The sequence below is a fragment of the Rhizoctonia solani genome, chromosome 3 (genome assembly GCF_016906535.1).
Source record: "Rhizoctonia solani chromosome 3, complete sequence".
Taxonomy (NCBI): domain Eukaryota; kingdom Fungi; phylum Basidiomycota; class Agaricomycetes; order Cantharellales; family Ceratobasidiaceae; genus Rhizoctonia; species Rhizoctonia solani.
Genome location: NC_057372.1, coordinates 684442 through 706474, shown reverse-complemented (window position 1 = coordinate 706474; position 22033 = coordinate 684442). Strand labels below are relative to the sequence as shown.

Sequence of the window (22033 nt, the reverse complement as noted above, 5' to 3'; positions counted from 1 at the left end):
TCAAGCAACTTCGGTAGATTCCTTCTCCAATTTTTCAATCTCAGCCCAAAGACGAGCCCATCGACCCCCTTGCCATTCGGCCATTGCCTTCCACCTCTGCATCTCTCCTCCCTCAACAGTGCGTACGAAGAATATCATCCCTCCAACAGCAAAGTCAGTGAATGAGATTTGCTTCCCAGTCACAAACGGCCCTTCTTCGTTTAAATCGAGTACTTCGCCGAACCATTTCCACTTTTCGTGTGCGTCACCCCAAAACTTGGAACCGATGCTGGTATCGTCGGGAATGAGTTTCATATATTGTTCGCGCGTCTTCAAGAAATATTGGCGGCCTCGTTCGTCGAGGAAACCCGGGCGGGCTGTGAGAGGGACCAAGCCAGGCAAAAGCGTATAGCCTACTTCGTTCATGAATAGATCACTCGTGATTTTTTGGACGGCACGAGTTCCTGGAGGGAACAGCGCGGGGTACTTTGGAGCCGGGTAAGTTTTGTCCAGGTACACGGCGATGTCAAATGACTCGACGACGTAGGTTGGCTTGCCATTTGGGTCAGACGATGGATCCGCTATCACTAGAAGGCGCGGTGCATTAGGATGAGGCCATGGCGCTTTTATGAGGAACTTACTTGGCAATGTGTAGGCAATGAACGGGGCAGGGTCTGTTGTTCGCACACCCAACTCCTTCAGTTTAGGAGCTATGTCCGGGTAAGATAGGTATTCAACGCGATAAGGTATGCGTTTGTAGTTGAGGGTCAATCTGCAGGTTCATGGGGAGGGTCTGTACAAGTAATGTGATTGGTTATATGCACCACGTACCTTGTCTTGTAAGTGTTGCAGGACCAAGTACCATGCTCAGATAGAATATCGTAAAAGATTATGGGATTTTCCTTGGTAGCAGCCATATATAGTACCAGTGCAAATCAACCGTGGAGAGCAGATGGTAGAATTGAGTGAGATCTACCATGATCCCTCTCTTGTATAAATAAAATAAAGTAGCGCCCGAAATATAGAGGTTTGTAAGCCAAGGGGAACTCGGCGTCACGTCTTCATAGCGCTTCCCAACTTCCGCCCGAAAACCATGGAACATGTGGACGTCGTTTGGCGCTCATTCGTGATGATATACGTGATAATTTATATATTACGTACTGTTGAAGTTTATCTCTCACATTTGCAAGACAGGCCAAATTTGGGACCGATTGAATGCGTGTATTTCTGCCCAAGGTGTATTTATACGAACAGGGGATGATCCTCTTGGAGCGTGCGCATACATGTAGTTACACTATGGATTTAAACAACCTGGGTTGAGCTCATTCCTAGTTTTTCTAATTCGTCCCAGTATCGTTCCCAACGTCCACTTTGCCACTCAGACAAGCGTTTCCAGCGTGGCATCCCTTCTTCGTCCACTTTTTGTATCCAGTTGATGAAACCCCCAATTACGAAATCAGCAAATGATAGTTGGTTTCCCATAACGAAAGGGCCCGCTTCACTTGTGGTATCATTATGTTCAATGGCCTGGCCAAATTTGTTCCACTTCTCTTCTACGATGGCCCACTTCTCTGGACTAGTGTCCAGTAATTTGGAAAGATCGCCAAACCATGCAGTGCGAGTACGAATAAAATGCTCACGCCCGGGCTCATCTAGAAACCCGGGTGTGCCGATCAAAGGGAGTGCGATGGGTACCAGTGCAAAGCCTACTTCGTTATTAAATTGTTCTGCGAAAATCTTCTGAAGCGTTTGGGTACCAGGAGGAATCGCTAGTGGATAGTTCGGTGCTGGATATTTAGCGTCGAGATAAACTGCAATTTTGAAAGAGTCGGTGACAAATGTAGGCTTTCCATTTGGGTCCTCTGATGGGTCCTCTATCACTGGCCATTCTCTTAGTATAGATGAGAGCCAAGGACAGTGATACTTACCGGGTAAAGTATATCGCGGAAAGGTATCCGAAATCTGAGCCATTCCTCGAGCACTCAAGGTTGGTTCGATATCAGGATACGATAAATACTTTACACGATAGGGTAGACCCTTGTAATTTAAGGTGAGTCTGATAGCAAGGTTCAACTCAGGTGCAGGTGATAAATATATACAAACTTGCCTGGTTCTATAGGTATACGGAGACCAAGATCCATCTTTCTGTGATAATATATCATAAAAGATTATGGGGTTCTCCTTAGTTGCTGCCATTTATCAACTAGAATCGAAGCTATATGAGTATGGAGCCAGTAAATAACGTTAAATGTCGGCTCATCTATATGTACAAGAGAGCTCTGGCTGAGTCACATTGCATGGCAGGCGCAAACCGTGCCCGAGTCGGCGAGCGCGCGTGTTGGGAAGGCGCATCTCTTCAAAACCTTGTACTTGATAGTGGAGCGCCTGTTACGTAACATATTCAAATCTTACGAACCGAACGTTTGTTTGATCCAGCCACCACAGCATGTCCGGACGACAAGGAGGAAAACTGAAGCCCCTAAAGGTAGGGTACCCTAATATAATAGGTTGAATAGAACTAAAGAGAAATGAAGGCGCCCAAGAAAGACAAAAAGGATGAGGATGAGGTATGCCAGCACTGGCTCAATAGATTGACCAGCAGTTCACATGGTCAATAGGACGACAAGGCCTTCAAAGCCAAACAGAAAGCGGAAGCAGCCGCCCTCAAGGATGCCCAAGCCAGGGGTGAATTTTTACTGTTTTTAATTGTAAAAGCTGTTAAACTGACGTTGTGTTCCAGCTTCGAAAGGTGAATAAAACTTGACGCTTTAACTTAGACTTGGGCTTATTAATGATATTTCATTAGCTGGACCAATGGGTGGGGGAGGTATCAAGAAGTTAGTTTTCAAGGTGCCTTAACTGCTACTACAACTGACCAATGTGCTTAGGAGTGGGAAAAAGTAATTTTCACCTATTTGGATTTACCTGTACTGGCTCCCTGTTATCGAATAAAACCCTACACATCTGCGTATCTTTCTCGCCCTTTGCCCTTTTGAAACATACACGTTAACCAAACTGGCGTCTCGATTCTCTGATAGTAGACGTAAGGAGGAGGGTTTATTGGTTCGTTAAGTACTCGTGGTCTTGGGCTGTGAGTCGCGTTTGAAACTGGTTTCTGATATCCAGTTCGTATTTGGAATCTAATCAAGAAACCATTGGATCTTGACTTCGGTTCCTACTCTTATAATTGCGTAATAGGCCGAGCCGCCCAGCGCTTGCCCGCGCAACCAAGAACATCACAACTGGAAGCAACAACTTTTGCATTCAGGTCGGGCCGAGAGAGTGCCTGCGTGAACGTTTCGGCAGTGTCCGTAAAAACGACAGGTATGTACACAGATCTACACCTCCACGTTTACGAGCTCTCCTCTCGAAGTTCGACTCATACCAGCAAGACTATTGGATTGACCAATGAAGAAGCAGATCGAGTACTATATGTTATACACATCCAGTGGGGTATGGTTGATGCCTAATTTTATTCGAGATCGTGAATCTGTTACAAGTTATGCATATAGCCATGCTGGACCAAGGGCATGTCGAGGTAAATTGAATACGTGTAGTCTTTCACCTCAGAAATTACGGGATCCATTCTCATTGGCTCTGGCTAAATTGTTCACCGAAACCAACTCAGCTCGAGTAAAATCGCTCGCTCAAGAGCATCGCAACTCGCCTGATTTTGCAAAATCAGATCCCCTATCAGGTGATGCCCACAGAGTCGCACGAAAAGGTTTACTTAGAGCCTATAGAAACGGAATGTTTGATTGTTCAATTTATCAACAACTGGGTTACTGGGTTGCTACGGGTAATAGAAAAATAGTGTTGAGTGCCTGTATGCGTAATCAGATAAAGCGCCGCAGTGCGCAGCCATGCAAAGTCAATTATCCCCTAGACGCATTCAAACTACAAAATACACGATAGGAACGAATGTTATACGACACGTTCCGCAGACTCAATGTTGATTGACTTGTTGGTACGACTGATGTGGCGAGTGAACCATAGAAATTGCGCATGGTTGTCCAGAATATTGTATTCTACCCCGACTGGTTTCAGAACTGCGGGCAATCATGAAAATGGATATGACCAGATTCAGATTATGGATCTGGACCAACGATTGGGGGATGAGCAAATGAAACTAAGCAACTGACAGTCTAGGCAACCGTGCCACGTACAGGAGTATCTCCCATAGGTCGGCGACCTCCTGTTTACTCATGGTCCTCGCGCAGTTGATTGAACACCTACTAACTTCTGATGGCAATGAACACCCAACAGATCCCTCACGCAAGTCGGCAACAAACCAAGCACTATGGATTGTTACGTCCGACAAAGCAAGAACCCACGACAGTGCTCCGGCAATCTTCTTCCACCCACTGCTGATCAGCAGAGGGACTTCGGCTCCTGAGCATATCACATTGGCCTAATAGGGACGTTCCCTTCCCAAGACCCGACAAGCACCCAGACATCCGCATCTATTCCGAGCCGTGGCTGCAATTGGTCACCTCACGAGAAAGAGGGAAAAAATCGTGTTCACCCCCCTCATTGGGCCACATAGCAAACCTTTTCTGACAATGTCGTCAGACCGATATATGCACCCAACCTAATCGATATTGACGAAGGCTTCTAGTGGTGTTCTTGGCGACTCGTGCAGTGGGGCACTTGCCGTAGCTATTGCAAAGACTCTGCGTCAAGATGAGCAGAAATAAGCTTGACAGATTGGCTCAACTAACCATTTGGGCGGGTTCGCTGGTCTACGACCGCCGGTCCAGCGCTTGTGGCTAATGAAAGGAACTCCGTGTATCGGGTTGGAGCCATTAGGCGGGGATCGGGCTTCGACGCGAGGATTCTTGTGAGGGATAATAGCTTGGGACACCCCATGGTATTGTAGGTGAACATACTCCACGTTCAATTGAAGCAGACCATGTGTTTACATGAACATTGTTACAGCATAGCCCACGAATACTTAATCATGCATTGTCCGGTACCTCAAGGTCATAGGCCAGCGTTTCTACGTTGTGCCCATCAGAAGTCAGAAATATACAACTGAGACAATGTCGAAATGTCACAACTGACCTTCAGTACGGGTCTCACGACACTGTTCACGACACTACAGGATATTCATTTGATTGAACGGAGAAGATCGGAATGTCACTCACGACACATGTGCTTCACTGATGGCGTAATCATGCAAGTGCTTGAGATCCTTGAAGCGAGAATAGAGTGCTTGATTTGACGTGAGAAGGTATCGCCAAAAGTCGATATGCTTGAGCGTACCAAATTCATATCCTTTGGATCGCTCCGGCAGCAGTGGCGCACCAAATTGCATCGGTACAAGGGGGCCTTTTCGTGGTTGGGGATTCGGGTGTCATCGCAAGGATGGAGGGTACAATATGATCAATTTACGATTACCGGATCCACGCACATCATCCAAGGGGGGATGGCAGAATATTTTACAGATGAAATTATTTGCAAGGTTAACTTACCTGGCACCTTGCTCAATGCCTCTGCGATTTCACGTTTGGAATTCTCTTTGAAAGTATTGATCTGTTCTTGGGTCGCTTGAATAACACCAGTTGCAGTTGCATCTGTAAATGTGGCGGGAGGCTGAGCTTCTGTTGCGTCAGCAGGCTGACTCTTGAGTTTCCACATCACTAAAGATTGTTTGAGATTTGTTAGTGCATCAATCGCTGTAATCGCACAACACGGAGCGAACGGAGGCACAAAATGAAATCAAGATAGCTGATATAGGCACGAACATTCCATACTGATCAAATCAGTTGTGGTTCTTACCAATATGAATGATCATGGCAATTATCCACAAAAGCACAATTCGGCTGGAAGCAGTAAGCGAATAGTCAAGTCTGGGTTTACAGATCGTCCATGCTATGTCACGTGATAGGGATATACAGATCGATCAAAGCTTCGAGCCGTGGATCAGATCCCGATCATGACGAACGGGATTACCAACCGAATAAACCGTTTTCCGCATATATAAAATGCTCCCGCTTGTTCAAACTTGCGGACATCCCGCGCGCATGCGCACAACAGAATTCGTGAAAATTGAGGCCGCGCTTTCAGCCTGGCGTACCACAGTCGATTGAAAGGATTTGGGTTGGGGTGGCCGATTTTCCGCAGTGGAATGCAAACAACGTGTTTGGAGAGCTCGAGTGCGTGTAATCACATTCCCCATCTGATGATTATTGGGGTTATCTATGAATGAATTCAGCCCATCGTAGGAATGCTGTCCAGTCTTCACTCGAAGCTTCCGCCTATCAAAATTCAGCACGGCGTAAACGGACCGGCTGGCTTCTCGATCCCTGGAGTCTTTCGTAACTATTGTCTACAGGGAAGTGCAGTCATACATGTTTGAAGGAAGGTCGATAAATGCGCATCGCCCGATATGTAGCGGACCATCGTTATATACGAAGTTTTCCCGCCTAACAAAGGTTTGGAACATGGGCGTGGATTGCGGGTACTCAACGTTGCCGATGGGTAGTTCTCTGATACATTGCTGGGTTCTTCTAATCGCCGCAACTTGGGATCCTGAGCCTTGTCGTTCGCCGGTATTGTGCTCCACCGGTAAACTCTCGTTAGATATCAAGTCGCATGATCATGATGGCTCCATCTTATATCAGACGATCGTAAGCTGTACACCAATGTTACGATTGAACTTTTTGTCGAATCACTGGAGTCGGCCATGATTCATAGTACAACGGTTAATCTCAGCCAACACCGCCATAAGCATCATCATTGAGCTTCTTTTCGCTCGATTTTTTCGACGCGATCTCCTTTGATCGCCGCTCAAATCTGACGCGACCGTCGGGTCCGAGATCCCCCAGCGCCTTTTGCGACCCTAAGCGCCGAGATCCCACGGACCCGGGACGTTATGCAAGGAATAACTCGCTCGGGCATTTCCAAGTGTAAGCAAACCCACTCACAAAGCTGCTATCCGCATCAACCGTTTTGCCAGCGCAAGGTACGAGGTACCAGAAAAACAAGCGTACTCGTTCGGTCATTGCTTTGTTACGCCCTTCTCGGTGCTCAAAGGGCGTCATGCTCGCGCCACACTGCGTCAGGCACAGGCACCTCCCCCTCCCCGCCGGCGGTCCAGAACCATATTACAGTTAAAAAAATCCCGAGCTGGGGGATCATTGGTCATGATGCATTAAGATTGGCAATGCTTGCGCATTAGACACCATTTTGGGCATTTGTGGTAAGAGGTCGCCCATTCCGGAGAAAGCCCTAGGTCCTGGAATCGTGTGAGCCATAAGCCGCATCTTGACCTTCCGAAAGGAGACACACGCTAGGAGTTCGGATGTTTTGATAGGCTGATGAATACCCGATGCCGGGTGAAGCACCCAAGAAATGCAGATTGCGGTGGAGAGAATTTTGCACAACGTTCGTTCTCACCGTATAGAGCAATGACGGAGAGCGATGGCGAGTGAGAAGAAGAAAGAAAAAAAAAAGCAGCCATCGAAGGTGTTTGAGGGCCGAGGAGAGTATAGTTGTGCTTTTCCCTGGTGGCTGATCGAAGGCGATGATAAGAAGCCATACATGCGCCTCGGAGAGTAATCCATTACCTAATATAGTTGTCCGCAAGTAAACCAAGCACGACCTGTAGCTCAATGCGATGTATTATCATGTACGAAATGCGGCACTGGCCGAAGATCGAAGCATCGATGGTGGCTAGATGTTTCCACTTATGGACCTGGTCCTCAGTCGGATCGTCGCAAAAGCGAGTATGGCGCACGCGAAGTGCTGACACCTCCCACGCGATTTAGACACACGCCACCCTTGTGAGCGGCAATTCGGACAGAACGCACGTTGCGTTTATCTCTCGTACATCGACTGCAAGCTAATTGGGAACTATTTCATGACAAGAGCAGCCACAGAAGGTAGTAATTGTTATTAAGATAAGGACACAGCTCAATGAAAAGGTATCACAGATCTCCGTGGGACGAGTTCAAACCGGAGAGTCATTCACCAATTTACTTTTCGAGAAACGGAGTAAACAAATTAACCGCTAATTATGAAAATAATTAGCGATCACTAATTGATTTAATTTGAGTTGACAGTTTCAGCAATTTGCGGCGAATTTTTTTTCTGTTTGGGTCTTGTCGATCCCGTGCTCAAAGTGGCACCAGGGAGTGGCCGAATGACATATGGTGTTATAACATGTGTATCATGCCGCGGCCATGGCCGACAGCAAGAAAAAACTCACCAGTTGAGGTTAACCCCACGAGGCGAACACCCCCAAACCCAATCGACCGCAATGGGTTGACTTTTGACGAACCAGGGCCAGACCAGATCGAGTGTGAGTGCAAAAGGTTGCGAGACGACGAATGCGAATGAAGAGGTTTCTTTTTTTTTTTTCAAGGGTTAGCAACGCCCATATCTCCGAGAATGAATAAGCTTGGGCTTGAGAGGGGGGCGAGAATGAGAGGTATTCGATGTGTCTTGCTTGACAATCTGACAGCGCACGTGGAGTCAATTCCTGTCTGGCGCACGCGCGCACAGACGGATTGGGTCTCCCCCTCTTCTAACCAGCGCTCCGAACTGGGACCGGTCTCGTGGGGGCGCTTGCCTAGTTAAGGATACAAATAGTCTAGTTCCTCACCCCCGCGCAGCAGCGCATACACGCATTGTACGCACGGTACGATCACAGATCACAATCATAGCAGGTCCCTGCAGCTCCGATTAGGAGGAGCTCGGAACCCATTGCGAGTATTAGCCTACTCGCGTCGGGCGCCTAAATCATAGTAATACCCATAAGAGCAACACGGCGCTGTCAGTGTCACGGTTATCTTTAATCTTACTATGCTACTTAGTTGGTATGTTCTTCTTCTGTTCTTTCTTTCTTCTTCTTCTTCTTGTGTCTTCTTGTGGGAGTGACATTCCGTTAGTGTGGGCCACATGCGTCGAGTTGGTCGAACAAACCAGAGGGCGGGGAGGGATGGGTGTGGGCGCAGGGATGCCGTGCGTGCCGCGGGGGAAACGGCCGACAGCTCGGTCTGGCGGGGATCGCTGGTAAGAGGATGCATCATGATTGATGATCGCTACTACAGGTACCTACAGTTCCTCTCCATGAATAGGCCAGCTTACAGGCACTATTGTAAACGCGGAAGCAATCGAGGGTCACACAAGTTAACGTAGAGGGCGTGTGTGCAATAGGGGCGAGAATACTGGTTGATTTCGGTAGTATCGTCACCCCCCATGACGGTATAGAACTGCGTTCGAGGCGAGCGCGGATCAATCCAAGTCTGGAATGCGCAAGATGGATGCGTCATTCCGAGCCACTCCCATAGATGTTGTGAAGAACTTTTCTCTCTCTCTCTTTCTAATCGATTACAGGGTATGGTGCTAGACATAATGAGGAATATGACTGCCACGTTGGTAGCGTGTTATGGGAGTAGCTCAGATAACCGTCCGAGTAGCCTGGGAAAGTGAAATTACTCATGACCGTAGGTTTCCTGGACTGGACAGATCGGACAATTAAGTGATGAGTGCACGCTTGAATTATGAGCCTATCCAAGGAGTTAGAGTCGCGAGAAATGAATAGAGGCGAGGCCGAGAGTAAGTTGGCCGTATATGCGAGACCGATGGGTAGGTCCCGCGCGCCAAGGAACAGTTGTCCGACCATAGACAGTTCGCAATGGGATGAAAATAGGAAACGGACTGAATTAGATGGAGTTTGGACAGACACCGGCGGGAGCGTCGGTCGCATCGATCGGCGAGTCGACAAGGGACTGAATGTGGACAGCTCGGCCCCCAACGAGAGACGGGGCGACTCTCAGTTTTTTTCTTCTCAAGGTATGATAGGAAAATGGCTGGAACAGGCTTCGAGTGTTAGGTGACCAGATGCGGACGACGATCAGGCGGGCCGTCAAGGCGGATCGCTGGGGGCGGACGTCCGATGTCGGAACTGTCACCGCACGTGCAGTAGCTAGAATGTGTTGAGAATACGAGCGAGTCGAAGCAGGGAGCCCTAGGTCTTGGGACTCGATCAGCACACCAGAACCCAGCGCTTCGGCTGATAGATTGAGAGCAGTGTCGCTGAGTCATGCTGAGTGAGTTGCGTCATGGGGTGATGATCAATAGAGAGCCCTGTCTTTATTGGATGTTCAGCCATAAATGAAAAAGTGGATAAAACGGATAAGAAGCACTGAAGAAATAACAATAAAAACAAGATTGCAAAAAGCGGGAAGGAAGCAGCGGAAGCGGGTGTCCGGGGTACCGCCAGGGCGATGAACGGCGGATGGGGGACTTCCGGGACAGCCGGTGAGTAGTGGGCCGTTGAGCAGCACAGTGAGCAATGAGCTGCGGACGACGTCAAGGGCACATGGCAGTGCTGCGGGAGAGGGAGATAAGTGAGGGCGGGCGCAGCAGAGGAGAGGGACAAGGCAAGTGAGGGACGTCTCGACCCCCACAAGACCACACAGAAAGAAGTGGATCCGTATGTATCTCGATTTGCATCTTGGTGTTGGGAGTTAAAAGAGAGCTGATTCGGACCCAGCTCGCCTCGTCTCCGCATCCGACTCGCCATGCCCGCAGACAGCTCGTCGCCTTCCCGTCCAGCTAATGCTGCCCATCCCTATGCTGCTGCTCGCAGACCCAACGGCGCTACTGCCGCCACTGGCACCGCCACCGCCTCCACCCACTCAGCCTCTGCTGCTGCTCGCCGCGACAGCCAACCGAAGAGTACTCGACAACAATTTGCTGCATGCGGTGCCTGCCGTATGCGTCGGTACGTCATTCCCCGGCCCTCTCCCCATCCACCCTAATCGTCTACAGTGTCAAATGTGACCTCAAGGACGTCAATCCCCGACCGGGCGAAACCCCAATGTGCACCAACTGCCAGGAACGCGGTCTGAAATGCGTGTAAGTCATCTCCTCTCTGTATGCGCACCTGCTCACGTGCCATCTGCCCAGCGATGAATTCGCCAACGTCAAGGCCGTCAAGCTGCTCCGTCGCGGCCGTCGCCTCGCCCAAGTCGAGTAAGCGCCCCCATTCCGTATTAGGTATCCCCCTGACTCTTTCTAGGCAAGTGTACGGTCCCGCTGCCCAGGCACGTGCCGACGCGCCCTCGACAGACGCAGAGGGTGCTGCCCAGGCCTCGTCTTCCCGCACACCCAGCTGCATCCCCAAACTTCAGCCCGAGTTCTTCGGCAGCCCATTCTACCGCCGCTTCCACATCCAACGCCCCATCGTCGACCCCACCGAGTTCAGCGCACGGTTCTACGAATCAGAGCAGGGCAAGCCAGAGAGTCTTGGAGTTGCAGGAAGCATGATCTGCATGTTGCTTGGTAAGCCTTATTCTATTATGCCTTCCGACGATCCCTCGCTCATCTTCCCGCAGTCACCTGGGCGGCCACATATGGTGTCAATGAGTACGGTGTCGAAGAGCCCTCCAACGGCCTCGAAGGTGTCCGAGAGCGTCGCCGCCGCTGTAACGAAATGGTTCGTGAAATTCTGGGTCTCATCGATAAGCATGGCCTTCTCCGCAAGCCCACTTGGGATGGTGTCCGTGTCCTCCTGCTCATCATGCCCCTTACCGAAGGTCCGTTACTCCAGGTTTCTGCCCCTGTGAGTGGCTAACTAACTTCCCCATGTGAACAGACGTACAGACCCAACTCGAACGACTGGTAAGTTTCCTTGCCTTCCACTCGCCTCCTGCTGACAAACATCCTTATTTCCGAATTATGACCGGCTCGACCCACATTCCATTATTCACTCGCTTCCAATCACACTTGATCCGTCCCTAGGCCATGTACGAAGCAACCGTGTCTCAAGTCTACACCCTCTGCTCCCTAGGATCACTTGTCAAGTCTGGTCAAGGTGAATTTGTCGACGCACTCGTCCGTGCACGCATCTTTTGGTACGGTCACGTCCACGAAGGCATCACAAGCGGTTTACGGGGCGGAAGGTTGATTTTGTAAGTTATACATCAATCCTTAGCATGTAACTTGGCCGCTAACTCATCTCAGTGAGGATGACGATCTGTCGTCGTTCCAGATTACATTTCCATCATTAGGCAACAAACAATCCCTCATCCGCACGTCGATCACGTACTCATACTCCTACCGATACGCTACAGCTCCCATCCGCCTTTCGAGCGCATGCCGTCAAATCCATGCTGCCCTCACTGGCCCCAAGGCCAAACGCAAAGAAGACGTCAACGAACCCGGCCTCAAGGAAGCCTGGGAAGCTCTCAGCCGCAGCTGGGAAGAATTCGAGGGTCTGAGGCACGTCGGTCCGGTAAGCCTCAGCGCTCCTGTTGATCTCTTCAACCTGACTGACTATTGTTGTTCAAGGTCGGGATTATCCAAACAGAAGACACGGAGCGGTTTGTCAATGGCTGGCAGGTGCGCCTCTTTCGTTTTCTCCCATGCCTTTTTGGTCCAAGTTCCTAATCTTGATTTATTACCTGCGCTCTCAGATCTTCATATTCGAGTGCCGTGAGTGATAACCCAAAATTCTCCCTCAGCCACACTCAGCTGACCGTGCTTCGGCCTATTCTCTTTTTGTATATGTGTCCGCTATTTCCCTATCTGCGCGCTTGTCGGTGGATCGACATTTGTTTGTGCCTGCTTCCTGCAACGTTTTCCTCTCATCACGTTTATTTTTCGTCAATTGAACGTGACCCCCCGACGGACAACATACTCGATCACCATCATGAAACCAACGCATGTCTACGGCCTCGACCCGATCACATCTGACACACGACCTCATCCAACCCTATCCTATCCCTCTTCCTTCCTCCAGACAACATCATTCGTGAATCACTAAAGCAAAGGATGATCGAGCACCGACGGACACGCGACGCCGCTTTCATTGTCGATCCCGACGTCAGTCATGAACCCTTGTTGGCCAAGCTGACAAGGTTACACTCTATTGCCGAGGGCAAATGTAAGTACACGGTCTTTCTCTTGGCCTTTGTACATGCGCAAGCGCAAGTGAGATCTCCGAGGGGATGGATAGAGGTGGGGTGATGACTGACACATGTTGCTCGAGGCGATGTTCTATCACCCCCCTACACGCGTTCGCTGGTTGAATTCATATGCTAACACCCTAACCCCTAGGTCAAGATGTGGCTGGCCAGATCGTGACGCTCATCAGGCGCCATTTGGGTTCCTCGTTCTTCCAATACGATGCGTCCCTCGTCCGGGATGGTTGCTTCTACGCCGGACTTTGTCTCGCCCGCGATTCGGGAACCGAGGAAGACATCCGAACATGCGTCCAGGCTCTCGAAGAGATGCGCTGGGCATTTTCCAAGTCGGAGGAGCGTATCGCGACGCTCAAGTGGGCCTGGGAGAACCGCAAGGTCGACGAGGAAGAGCGACTGTGGAGCGAACGTCTTGTCCGGCCCGATTCGGCACCCGGCGGAGGCGGAGACGCGACCGGGTACGGTGGAGGGATGGGCAACCCCGTCGACGGGATGATGAGGACCAACTCGGACCCGACGTCGGGGATGATGCGCAACGGGGGCGAGGCCAATGGTAATTCGGGACGAAACCTGCACCGGCCTCCCACGCTAACGTTGGTTGAAGGCGCAACGGTCGATGCTGCCCCGCTGACTTCCGTCTCTGACGGGAGCTGGCACACCCCCTCGTCGGCGAGCGACTTGGCCCATTCGCACCACAACTCGCCGAGCTCGGGTCCCGCGACGATTATGCCCGACAAGACATTGATGATGGAGCCGGCGTTGATGAACGCCTACCCGACGGCTCATACGGAGATGTTTGCAGGCGCATTCACGGATACGACGGCCGCCGGCCACTATGCTGACGACACACCGATATACGGTCACTCTATGCCCACGCACGGGATGGGTGTTGGGATGGGCATGGGAATGGGTGCACACGGCATGCAGGGAACGTATGCTCATGGTGGTGCCGCTCTGCCATCGTTTAGCGCACCGCATTATGACTATTATCCTCACTCGAATACTTCGCACCGATAATAACGAGGTAGTCGTTTCCCGCATTATCATATTCCTCTCTACTCTATTCCTCCCCTCTTCTCTCTCCCGAGTCGGTGGGAAAAGGTCCAATAACTCGCACGCACGATTCAAACGAACTCTTTCACACACGCACACATACAATATCTCCGCTCTCTCTTGTCCTCCCTCCCTTTTGCTCTCTATCGAAACCCCATGCAACTGTGTTTTCCTTTTATGTACTCTTGCGCTTTCTTTCCTTGTTCTGGGGCTCCGGTCTATGAAGTGGGTCTCTCAAGTTGTCGTTGGGTTAAAATCATGTTGTCTCATCCGCTATTTGTGCCAATGTTTCGTGTATGGTTCTTCATATCTCATTTTCGCATTTGTATGAACAGCCCCTCCCGCTCTTGTCTCTTTTGCACATACTAAAAATATCTCACCTTGTGTGTTTTGCCTGTCTTACCAACGTTTTTCTTTTCTTTTCTTTTCCGTTTTTGCTTTCTTTTTTCGTAGTCTATTACTCTTTTGTTATCTAGTATTCTTCGGGACTTGAACGTAATATATCTGATTCGCTTGTTCTATTGGTTTGGGCGCATTTGGCGTACCGTGGGAGATGGCGTTGTATGGACAGCGAGGACGTGAACCGAAATCAATCAACGAGCAGTGGTAGTAATGGACAGAACAATCAGGGATAACGGGAAATAGCACAACGCGAGGCGTGGCGCAAAGAAAGAAAGAAAGAAAGAGTCAAAGAGTCAAGAGTGAATGGATGGCTCAATGAATGAATGAATAAAGGGGAAAAGGTAAACTCGACCCAGGACAGCAGGTGACAAAATCGATACGCGATCTCTTCTCCCCTCGGTCTCCTCCGCCGAGATGAGAACATAACTTGAGGAATGGGGATCGATGGAAACGTTTACTTGAGCCCCAAAGCCTGAGACTTGACTTCGATTTCATCACGAAGCTTAGGCGGAGACATGTCAAAATACAAAATTGGGCAATAGACTAGTGGAGATTATCTTACCAGCATAATTCGGCTGTCGAGCCTCGAGGAAAGATCGACATTAGCGTTGGAGCGCGCGGCTGCTTGGTCCAAGTGTCCGTTGGCGGCTTTGAGAGCGGCTTGCCATTTGTCCCGCGCCGAGGTGGGCTCATGCGCAACTTGACGCAGGTCCAAGACCGCAAGCTCGAATTTAGCGACTTGAGCCGTCCATTTACCTTCGACCTCATTCTCTCTAAGCGGTACGGCCTCGAGGTATTTACGCGAGAGCGTGTAATCGCCCGCAGCGCGATACAAAATTCCGAGAAGCAAGTCACGGACGACCAGTTCGTCGACCGTGTCTAGTCGGGGTTCTCTGCCGCTGGTACTGAAGTCGATCCAGTGATCACAGGCGGCGATAGCACAACGAGGTTCTCGATGTGAGCCTGCGCGATGGTAGGCGTGATCCGACAATGCGTGTTCCAGACTTTTTTTGTCATTGGTGTCCAACCCCCGGATTTCGATCAAGAGAATCCTGTCAGCGGAACCGCCCAATATAGTCAAAGGGTTGGAGTTGAATTTACTTACATATAGCCAGTTCTGGCACAATCGGAATTTGGTAAACAATAGAATCCATAATTGTTCGGCAGATGCCACACTCACCTTCGGCGGGGGAAATAGCAATACTATCGATGTAATCATTCTCTGTACCCGGTCCGGCCCTCCTGACATGCTTCCGTTTGTAGAAATCGACTGCCAAATAGGCGTTGCGATTTATGAGGCGATAACATGAGCGAACAAGGCGAGTAACTCCGGTCAATAGAGTTTGGGGTTGTATGCAACCCTTATGTACTTACTCTTCTTTTGGATAAACACTTCTGTCGGTAAATCTTTGCCACCAATCTTCTTGCGCTCGAGGAGTTTGGGTATTGAGTCCAGTAAACTTCGGGCCTTGGCCTTGTATTCAGGCTTGTTTTTGGCGATCGATAGGTAACACCCTACAATTGAGATGTATCTCAGGTCCCGTTGAAGGACGCGTACGTTACTTACCAGCGGCGATATACGTATAAGTAGCATGACTCCTATGATGTAGATCAGTTTCGACTTCCTATAACGCATATATTGATTCACACACCAGCTATTCATACTTATGATCTTCAAAAAGGATTCCGCCGCATCTTCGTATTGTCGATCAGCCAGGAGCGTCCAAGAAAGTTCAAACATAAGCTGACAACTGCGGTTAGATGAGTTCATCTCCCTAACAATATCTTACCAATGCATCCGCCTGCTGAAATTTCATAGCCCGCGAAGGGGAGAGCCCTTCCCTTAGGATCTCAATAGCCTTGTCAGGGTTCCCGGTCATACGCTCCAACTTGGCCTGCAAACCCAATTTAGCAACCCGTGGGCAAATGCGACAAATAGTCTCACCCGATTAAGGATCCAGAGCGACCCATGCGGGTATTTGCACTCCACACTGGGAGGGGGGGGGGTGCGTTTAGTTGTGTTTCGAACGCTAGCGGAATATCGGACTTACGAGATAAGCATATCCCGGTATTGCCTCACAATGCGCTCCTCGTCTGCTTGCCACCCCGCAAGTAAGAGCACAACGCCGTTATACGTCATGAGTACAAGCTAGGCTCGTCATACGAGTGAGTATGACTTCAATAATTTCGCGTTCCGAAACTTACACTACCGAGATATGGAAGGAAGTGTGCGGAAAAGGATATATTAATTCTAGAGGTCAGCTCACGTCATGGATAGCGTGTGAGTTGATCGACATACGCAGCAAAAGCACTATGAACGTCGTTCTCCACCCCTGCAGCCACATGCAACGCTTCCAGGCCCAGCCGTCGGTCCGATTGGTACCCTAAGAACCCAACAACTTTCCTAAGAAAGATCAACCTCTCACTCCAAGTGTCAAAGCACAATAAAATAATTTACTTGACTTTGTTGGGGAGAAGTGAAAAAACAAGGTTAAAAAGTCCATATCCTAGATGTCATGCACTTCAGAAACACGCTGAACCCCTATTGGATTGATCACTGACCAAATGCTGCCCCGGCGACGATTAACTCTTCGATAGGGCCCTCCGGAACCAACACTCCATTGTCAGAGGGGCCCGGAGTTAATGATGGAGTACTTTGAGTGACCTTGCTGGTCAGACGACTGAGGAATCCCCCTGAAGGCTTTGATACTGGAATGACTGGAGTGCTGGCTCCGGTCTTTCCATTTACAATAGACGACGCTGCCGACGACGTTCCGCTGGCCGGGGTTTGGGTACCACTGACCGGCACTGATACGGCCACATTCGCGGTCGAGGGCTTGCGAGAAACCGAAGGTGTCTGAGCTGGCGTCCCATAAGACCCTAATCCATGGGGGAAGACTTGCTTATACATCTTGGAAAACTTGCCATGGGCACTGGAAGGTATGTCAATAGTCGGCTAGTCGCTTTGAGAGAGTTACCTACCTGTTTAGCGAGTACCTAAGAAAAAATACCTAAATTTAGTGACCTACTATCTGTGCCGTTGGAGACACTCACATGCACTGGAGATAACCCATATAACTCTCGCTCAGTGCCTGGGTAAGTCCAAGCAATACAGTTGCGTCAGCTTGACATATTTCATGCTCCATTCCAATGGGGTATTTTGACGGCGCATTCCCCTTGGCTAGGCGTGTGGCCTTGGCAGCAGCTTTAGACCCAGCTTCGGCGTCGGTCAAAGACTTGACGGCACCCGGCATAAGGTCCTCCTCCATACCCAGAGCTGCCTTAAGGAAATCTACAACTCCCAGACCGAGCAAATGAAACGGCGAATCCCCCTCTCCGACTGACCGCATAGGACGTAAGACACGGTTAGTCAGTCGTCATCGGGGTTGATTGAACACTTACATAGTTTCTTCGCCCCTTCAACATCATCATTCAACAAGGATTTGAATCCATTAGTGGCAGCCGTAAGGTCCCGTAGCTAGATCAGACGGGATAAGTGGCCGTAGCACACGACACCAGAACCGGACACGAGACTGACCGTAGCTTCTGGTGATGCCATGCTGTAACGCGATAGTAGAAAATTACGGCTTTGCGTGTGATATAATCCGAAAATAGATCTACTCGTAAAAATTCGTGTGGTGGTTAGGAGTAAGATAGTGGTCGGGCCAACTGGCAGTGCGGGGCGACGAGCGGCTGCTTTTCGCACGAACCAATTTGAATCACAAACGCCCCAGATCGCAACTCAGGAACCCAGAGAATCTCAGCTCAGTTACTGCAATAGCTGTGCAGCGACTGACGCAATGCTCATTCATAAGTTTGATCTAAAATGGCTTGCGCAGAGGATGTTGTAGAGATCCGGACCTTGGCGCCCTACATTTGTTCGACGCGGTAGAAAATGCTTCGGGTTGACTAGCCTAAAGCCGGTTAGCCCACCTCCTCGAGAAATCCATAACAATTATGTCTAATTATACAGTGAACTTTTAAACCAAAGCGGAGAGTACAAGATCGATGCGGAGACTGTATCCAATAATGCATGATATTGAGGCATTTATTTAGGCGGCCTTTAATTTCTCAAAACCACCAGCCTTGTCTATCCTGTGGCAAGATTAGTACCGAACGATCAGGAATCAGGTGAATAGACTTACGCTCTTTTGAGTTCTCCAGGGGTTTTTTGCCAGACGTTTCGCTTCAGGTCATGAGCCATCGCGGCGATATCTTGGTGATGTTAGTCCAGGGTACTACAATATAAGAATCAATAAACTCACCTGTTCCGTGAGCGGCAACCAACTCTTTTAGCCAGACAACTTCGTGCATGCTGGCATGCCGTTGGGTCTTGACACCGGACGCCGACAATTTCTCCAAGGCTACAGGACGGTTAGACCTTATGCAATACGACGTTGTAATTGACGTACCGCCGACAACCTCCTTCCCTGTCTTTTTTTGATTGATCCCAAGGCCTGATTGCACAGGTTCCTCCTTCGAAGTCACTTTGCCGATCTTAACCCAGCTCAAGGCCTCTGGAGAGATCATCTTCTCCGCTTCTTCGTCCGAATCGTCCATCGCTTCACCCCATGTCACCCCTCCCTTTCCTTTTTGGCTAACGACTGGAGCCTCAGGCTCTTCAGGTAACTCTATGCCTATCACGGTGCCGTTCTCGTCCCTGATAATCCTTCCACGACCTTGAGGGATAGGCTTGGGCTGAGAAACAAGAGTAGATGTGGTATTTGGTTCGGAATTTGGGGCCACCAAAATCTTTTCTGTGCCACCTTGAGCGACTGGATTCAGGGAATGTGCCAGGCCCATGGCTTCATAGCTGAGCGCACAAATCAGACTTGTTCAAATAACGCTTAGGAAATATACTTTACTTTTGTTTAACCGTTTTCTTCTTATCCCAAGCATCTTGCAAGGCCTTGGGTCCCTTTATAGCTTCATAGAGAAGGAATAAGTCTTGTCGTCGGCATACGTAAATGCTCAAGTTTACCTGGGTGTTTCCGCAAGTTCTTCTTTGCTCTCCTCGACTGCTTAACAGCCGAGTGAGATCCAGAACGGGCCTTTCGTCTACATACTCGGTTGGCTATTGATATTTATATGAATTTAAAGAAACACATACCTCTGTCGTGGGTTAGCCATTTCGTCGTCGAAATTGAATGTAAACACCCAAAGCACTAAGCGCCGACCAAATTTTGCATCCGGTATGATCGACTATGCCTCACTTGGCACCAGGGCATCATGAACCCATTTGGCATCCCGAATCTCGCCGATTGATTCTCACAAACGACTTTACCCTCTATCCTTCAGACCTACCTCACCACCCATAATGGCGCGCATTATTCCCCAACCTCAACCCAGGCTTGGAACCTTTACTGCCAGTGTGAGTGCTCCTTATACATATATGTAGTTCCATTTACGTGCGGGTTCGTACGGCGTACCCAATCACATCTCTCAATTTATATTCACACTCTAAAGAACGAGATCATTGACTTTCTCCCTCAAATATTAGAGCTTTAAGCCCTGGGTTGGTACCGCCGGTCGATGGGCATTTGGTGCTGGAGCTGCTGTGACACTTTTCATGTCGGTTACTCCTATTTTCCAAAAGGATATTTTATTGAAGGTCCCGGTGGTAAGCACATAAATGTCTGTATTATTTGTTTGGACTCTGATCTTGCATGCGTCAAACAACAATATCTTATTCAACTCAACCTGTTGGGTGCTTTATATGGCCATAACAGTTGTCCAACCACTTCGAGGACAAAACTCCGGCAAGCGACAAGCCTTTCTAAGCGGTATCTAATAGTCATTGCTGATGGGTATCTTGTCACTCAACACCTCTGGTTTAATACCAAATGTCCTGTCGTCGCTGCTATATCACTCAATAGACGCATCACTTTTTACGTTGCTTGGGCTGTGGCGCCTACTCAACCCACCTATTGGTTCGTCAGCTTGCGCCTTGCACTATCAGACACCATTGTGCGGCTGCAGTCTAGCAACAGAATATTATATGCGATACGTTGTTAATTGGTCCAAATCTATATCAAATGCGAATATGTCTCTCGCGATCGGGGCATGATTATCCTGGTCCAGCCCCTCTCCCGTGACACGCGTATTGACTGAACGTGACGCCGCAGAGCGTTTGGTCTGCTTTACTTTGTAACCGGGGTTGAAGGCTTTGCCACTGACCTTTTTTAATCCACGATCAAATCAGGACTAAATATAACGATCAAACACTTGTCTGTCTATGGCAAGCTTCCGCCTGGCAACCCTACTCCCAAAGCTTCTTCGAAAGCCAATAACACTCACGTCCCCCGCTTGGATGGTAAAATTCCCCGACTTCCGCAGTCCGGCTAGAAGTAGACCGAGGGTGGGAGGTCGATTATTGATGGAATTAATGCATGGTATGTTCCATGAGTCTGCTCTTCTGCACCTACATGCGCTATTAGCCAAAGTAATCAGATAGCCATCTGACACTGAAATAGCATTTGTATTGAGTATATATACATAACTCGGCACAGTGCGACTTTCCAAATAAAAAATGAAGGTTACAACAACATGATGATTAGCGGGAGAAGATTGGTTATCCCTATCCGCAGTAGCCCAGGCTCGAACACAAATTCCCTTGTGCAAATCCAAAACCAATTGGCCATATATAATAGAGCTCATGGTTTCAAGTTCGTTTTCATCCCATCTGTTTCTTTTCTCACCTGGGCTACTGAGCTGTTGTTCGACACTCTTTTTACTTGTCCATCCCATTAGAGTCCACTCATAATGTTTATTAACCCCGCTACTGCGTTCTCCGTACTTAGTGCCATTACTGCATTCGGTGTCGCCGAGGCTACATACTCCAACTCCCATTCGGGGTCTTCTGTTTCCAAGTCGTGCGAGAGTGGCTACTTTTGGTATGACCGACTAAGCTGTTGCGCAAAGAACGGCGGAGAGAGCAACACCCCTCCGTAAGCATTCCTCCTATGACCTACTATGCATGTGCTAATTGGATGTACTTGAAGCTCTGGAAGCAGTTGCCCCGACAACTTTTACTGGCACACCGACGAGAAGTGCTGCGTGCCCAAGTCGAGCGATACTAGCCAGCAGATTCCTTCTACGTGCCCAAGTGGTTCTACCTGGAGCTCTGTTTCTTGGTGCTGCAAGTCTAACAACACACCGTCGAGCACTTCTTGTGGTTCCGGTTTCTGGTGGTCGCCCTTGAACATCTGTCTTTCAATTGGAGTAGGAACGGATAGCCCTCCGTAAGTGTTTTAAACTAGACTGGGCTTAGAATTACACAATTGATCCCTATGTGTAATACAGATCTGGATACTCTTGCCCCAGCAACTGGAGTTGGCTTTCGAGCAAGTCTTGCTGCAAGCCTAACAAGCCCGAGTGAGTGTGCAAGTGGTGGCCATTGGTTCTGTTGACTAATAAATTTCGCATATAGTACCCCTACTACTACTCCTTCGTGCGGCAACAGCTGGAGCTGGCACCCAGGAAAGCAGTGCTGCATTCCAGGCGAGAACACCCCAACCCCATCCAATGCGCCCGGGACCTATGGAAGGAAACGTCATACTGCTATGCACAAGCGTACGAGCTTCTGCCCGACCACTTCGAGTCTTGCCCCATCCTAGATGCTTCTGGCGCTCTACCGAGTCCGAGTGTATTGACACCAGAACCAG

General features: G+C 49.4%; 7 protein-coding genes across 7 annotated transcripts; 3 read left to right on the top strand and 4 right to left on the bottom strand.

The window, feature by feature from the left end:
- Positions 1 to 896, bottom strand: RhiXN_02600 (glutathione S-transferase; the record flags this gene model as incomplete). Its single annotated transcript, XM_043322417.1, has 3 exons — positions 1 to 566; positions 621 to 751; positions 811 to 896. The coding sequence occupies 3 exons, from the start codon at positions 894 to 896 to the stop codon at positions 1 to 3; spliced, it is 783 nt and encodes a 260-aa protein (XP_043177913.1).
- A 385-nt stretch (positions 897 to 1281) lies between these two features.
- Positions 1282 to 1950, bottom strand: RhiXN_02599 (glutathione S-transferase; the record flags this gene model as incomplete). Its single annotated transcript, XM_043322416.1, has 2 exons — positions 1282 to 1859; positions 1908 to 1950. 2 exons carry the CDS (start codon positions 1948 to 1950, stop codon positions 1282 to 1284), a joined length of 621 nt encoding a protein of 206 aa, XP_043177912.1.
- Positions 1951 to 2425: 475 nt separating this feature from the next.
- RhiXN_02598 (translation machinery-associated protein 7) lies at positions 2426 to 2883 on the top strand (the record flags this gene model as incomplete). The annotated part of the gene is made up of 6 exons (XM_043322415.1): positions 2426 to 2464; positions 2514 to 2546; positions 2598 to 2664; positions 2720 to 2728; positions 2786 to 2816; positions 2868 to 2883. The coding sequence occupies 6 exons, from the start codon at positions 2426 to 2428 to the stop codon at positions 2881 to 2883; spliced, it is 195 nt and encodes a 64-aa protein (XP_043177911.1).
- Positions 2884 to 10511: 7628 nt separating this feature from the next.
- Positions 10512 to 13931, top strand: RhiXN_02597 (Fungal Zn(2)-Cys(6) binuclear cluster domain; the record flags this gene model as incomplete). Its single annotated transcript, XM_043322414.1, has 12 exons — positions 10512 to 10714; positions 10762 to 10848; positions 10900 to 10965; positions 11012 to 11274; positions 11328 to 11528; positions 11588 to 11613; positions 11734 to 11903; positions 11956 to 12226; positions 12283 to 12333; positions 12408 to 12426; positions 12734 to 12877; positions 13051 to 13931. The coding sequence occupies 12 exons, from the start codon at positions 10512 to 10514 to the stop codon at positions 13929 to 13931; spliced, it is 2382 nt and encodes a 793-aa protein (XP_043177910.1).
- An 892-nt stretch (positions 13932 to 14823) lies between these two features.
- RhiXN_02596 (mitochondrial outer membrane protein IML2) lies at positions 14824 to 17928 on the bottom strand (the record flags this gene model as incomplete). The annotated part of the gene is made up of 18 exons (XM_043322413.1): positions 14824 to 14871; positions 14932 to 15421; positions 15471 to 15486; positions 15550 to 15639; positions 15744 to 15884; positions 15937 to 15968; positions 16022 to 16113; positions 16160 to 16264; positions 16315 to 16360; positions 16421 to 16518; positions 16575 to 16620; positions 16669 to 16773; positions 16828 to 16876; positions 16932 to 17302; positions 17352 to 17366; positions 17424 to 17709; positions 17772 to 17847; positions 17908 to 17928. 18 exons carry the CDS (start codon positions 17926 to 17928, stop codon positions 14824 to 14826), a joined length of 2127 nt encoding a protein of 708 aa, XP_043177909.1.
- A 493-nt stretch (positions 17929 to 18421) lies between these two features.
- Positions 18422 to 19499, bottom strand: RhiXN_02595 (ribosome biogenesis protein Nop16; the record flags this gene model as incomplete). Its single annotated transcript, XM_043322412.1, has 7 exons — positions 18422 to 18464; positions 18515 to 18584; positions 18635 to 18733; positions 18782 to 19182; positions 19235 to 19295; positions 19351 to 19427; positions 19480 to 19499. 7 exons carry the CDS (start codon positions 19497 to 19499, stop codon positions 18422 to 18424), a joined length of 771 nt encoding a protein of 256 aa, XP_043177908.1.
- A 1632-nt stretch (positions 19500 to 21131) lies between these two features.
- Positions 21132 to 21985, top strand: RhiXN_02594 (uncharacterized protein; the record flags this gene model as incomplete). The annotated part of the gene is made up of 4 exons (XM_043322411.1): positions 21132 to 21316; positions 21371 to 21610; positions 21672 to 21743; positions 21799 to 21985. 4 exons carry the CDS (start codon positions 21132 to 21134, stop codon positions 21983 to 21985), a joined length of 684 nt encoding a protein of 227 aa, XP_043177907.1.
- Between the last annotated feature and the right edge of the window lie 48 nt (positions 21986 to 22033).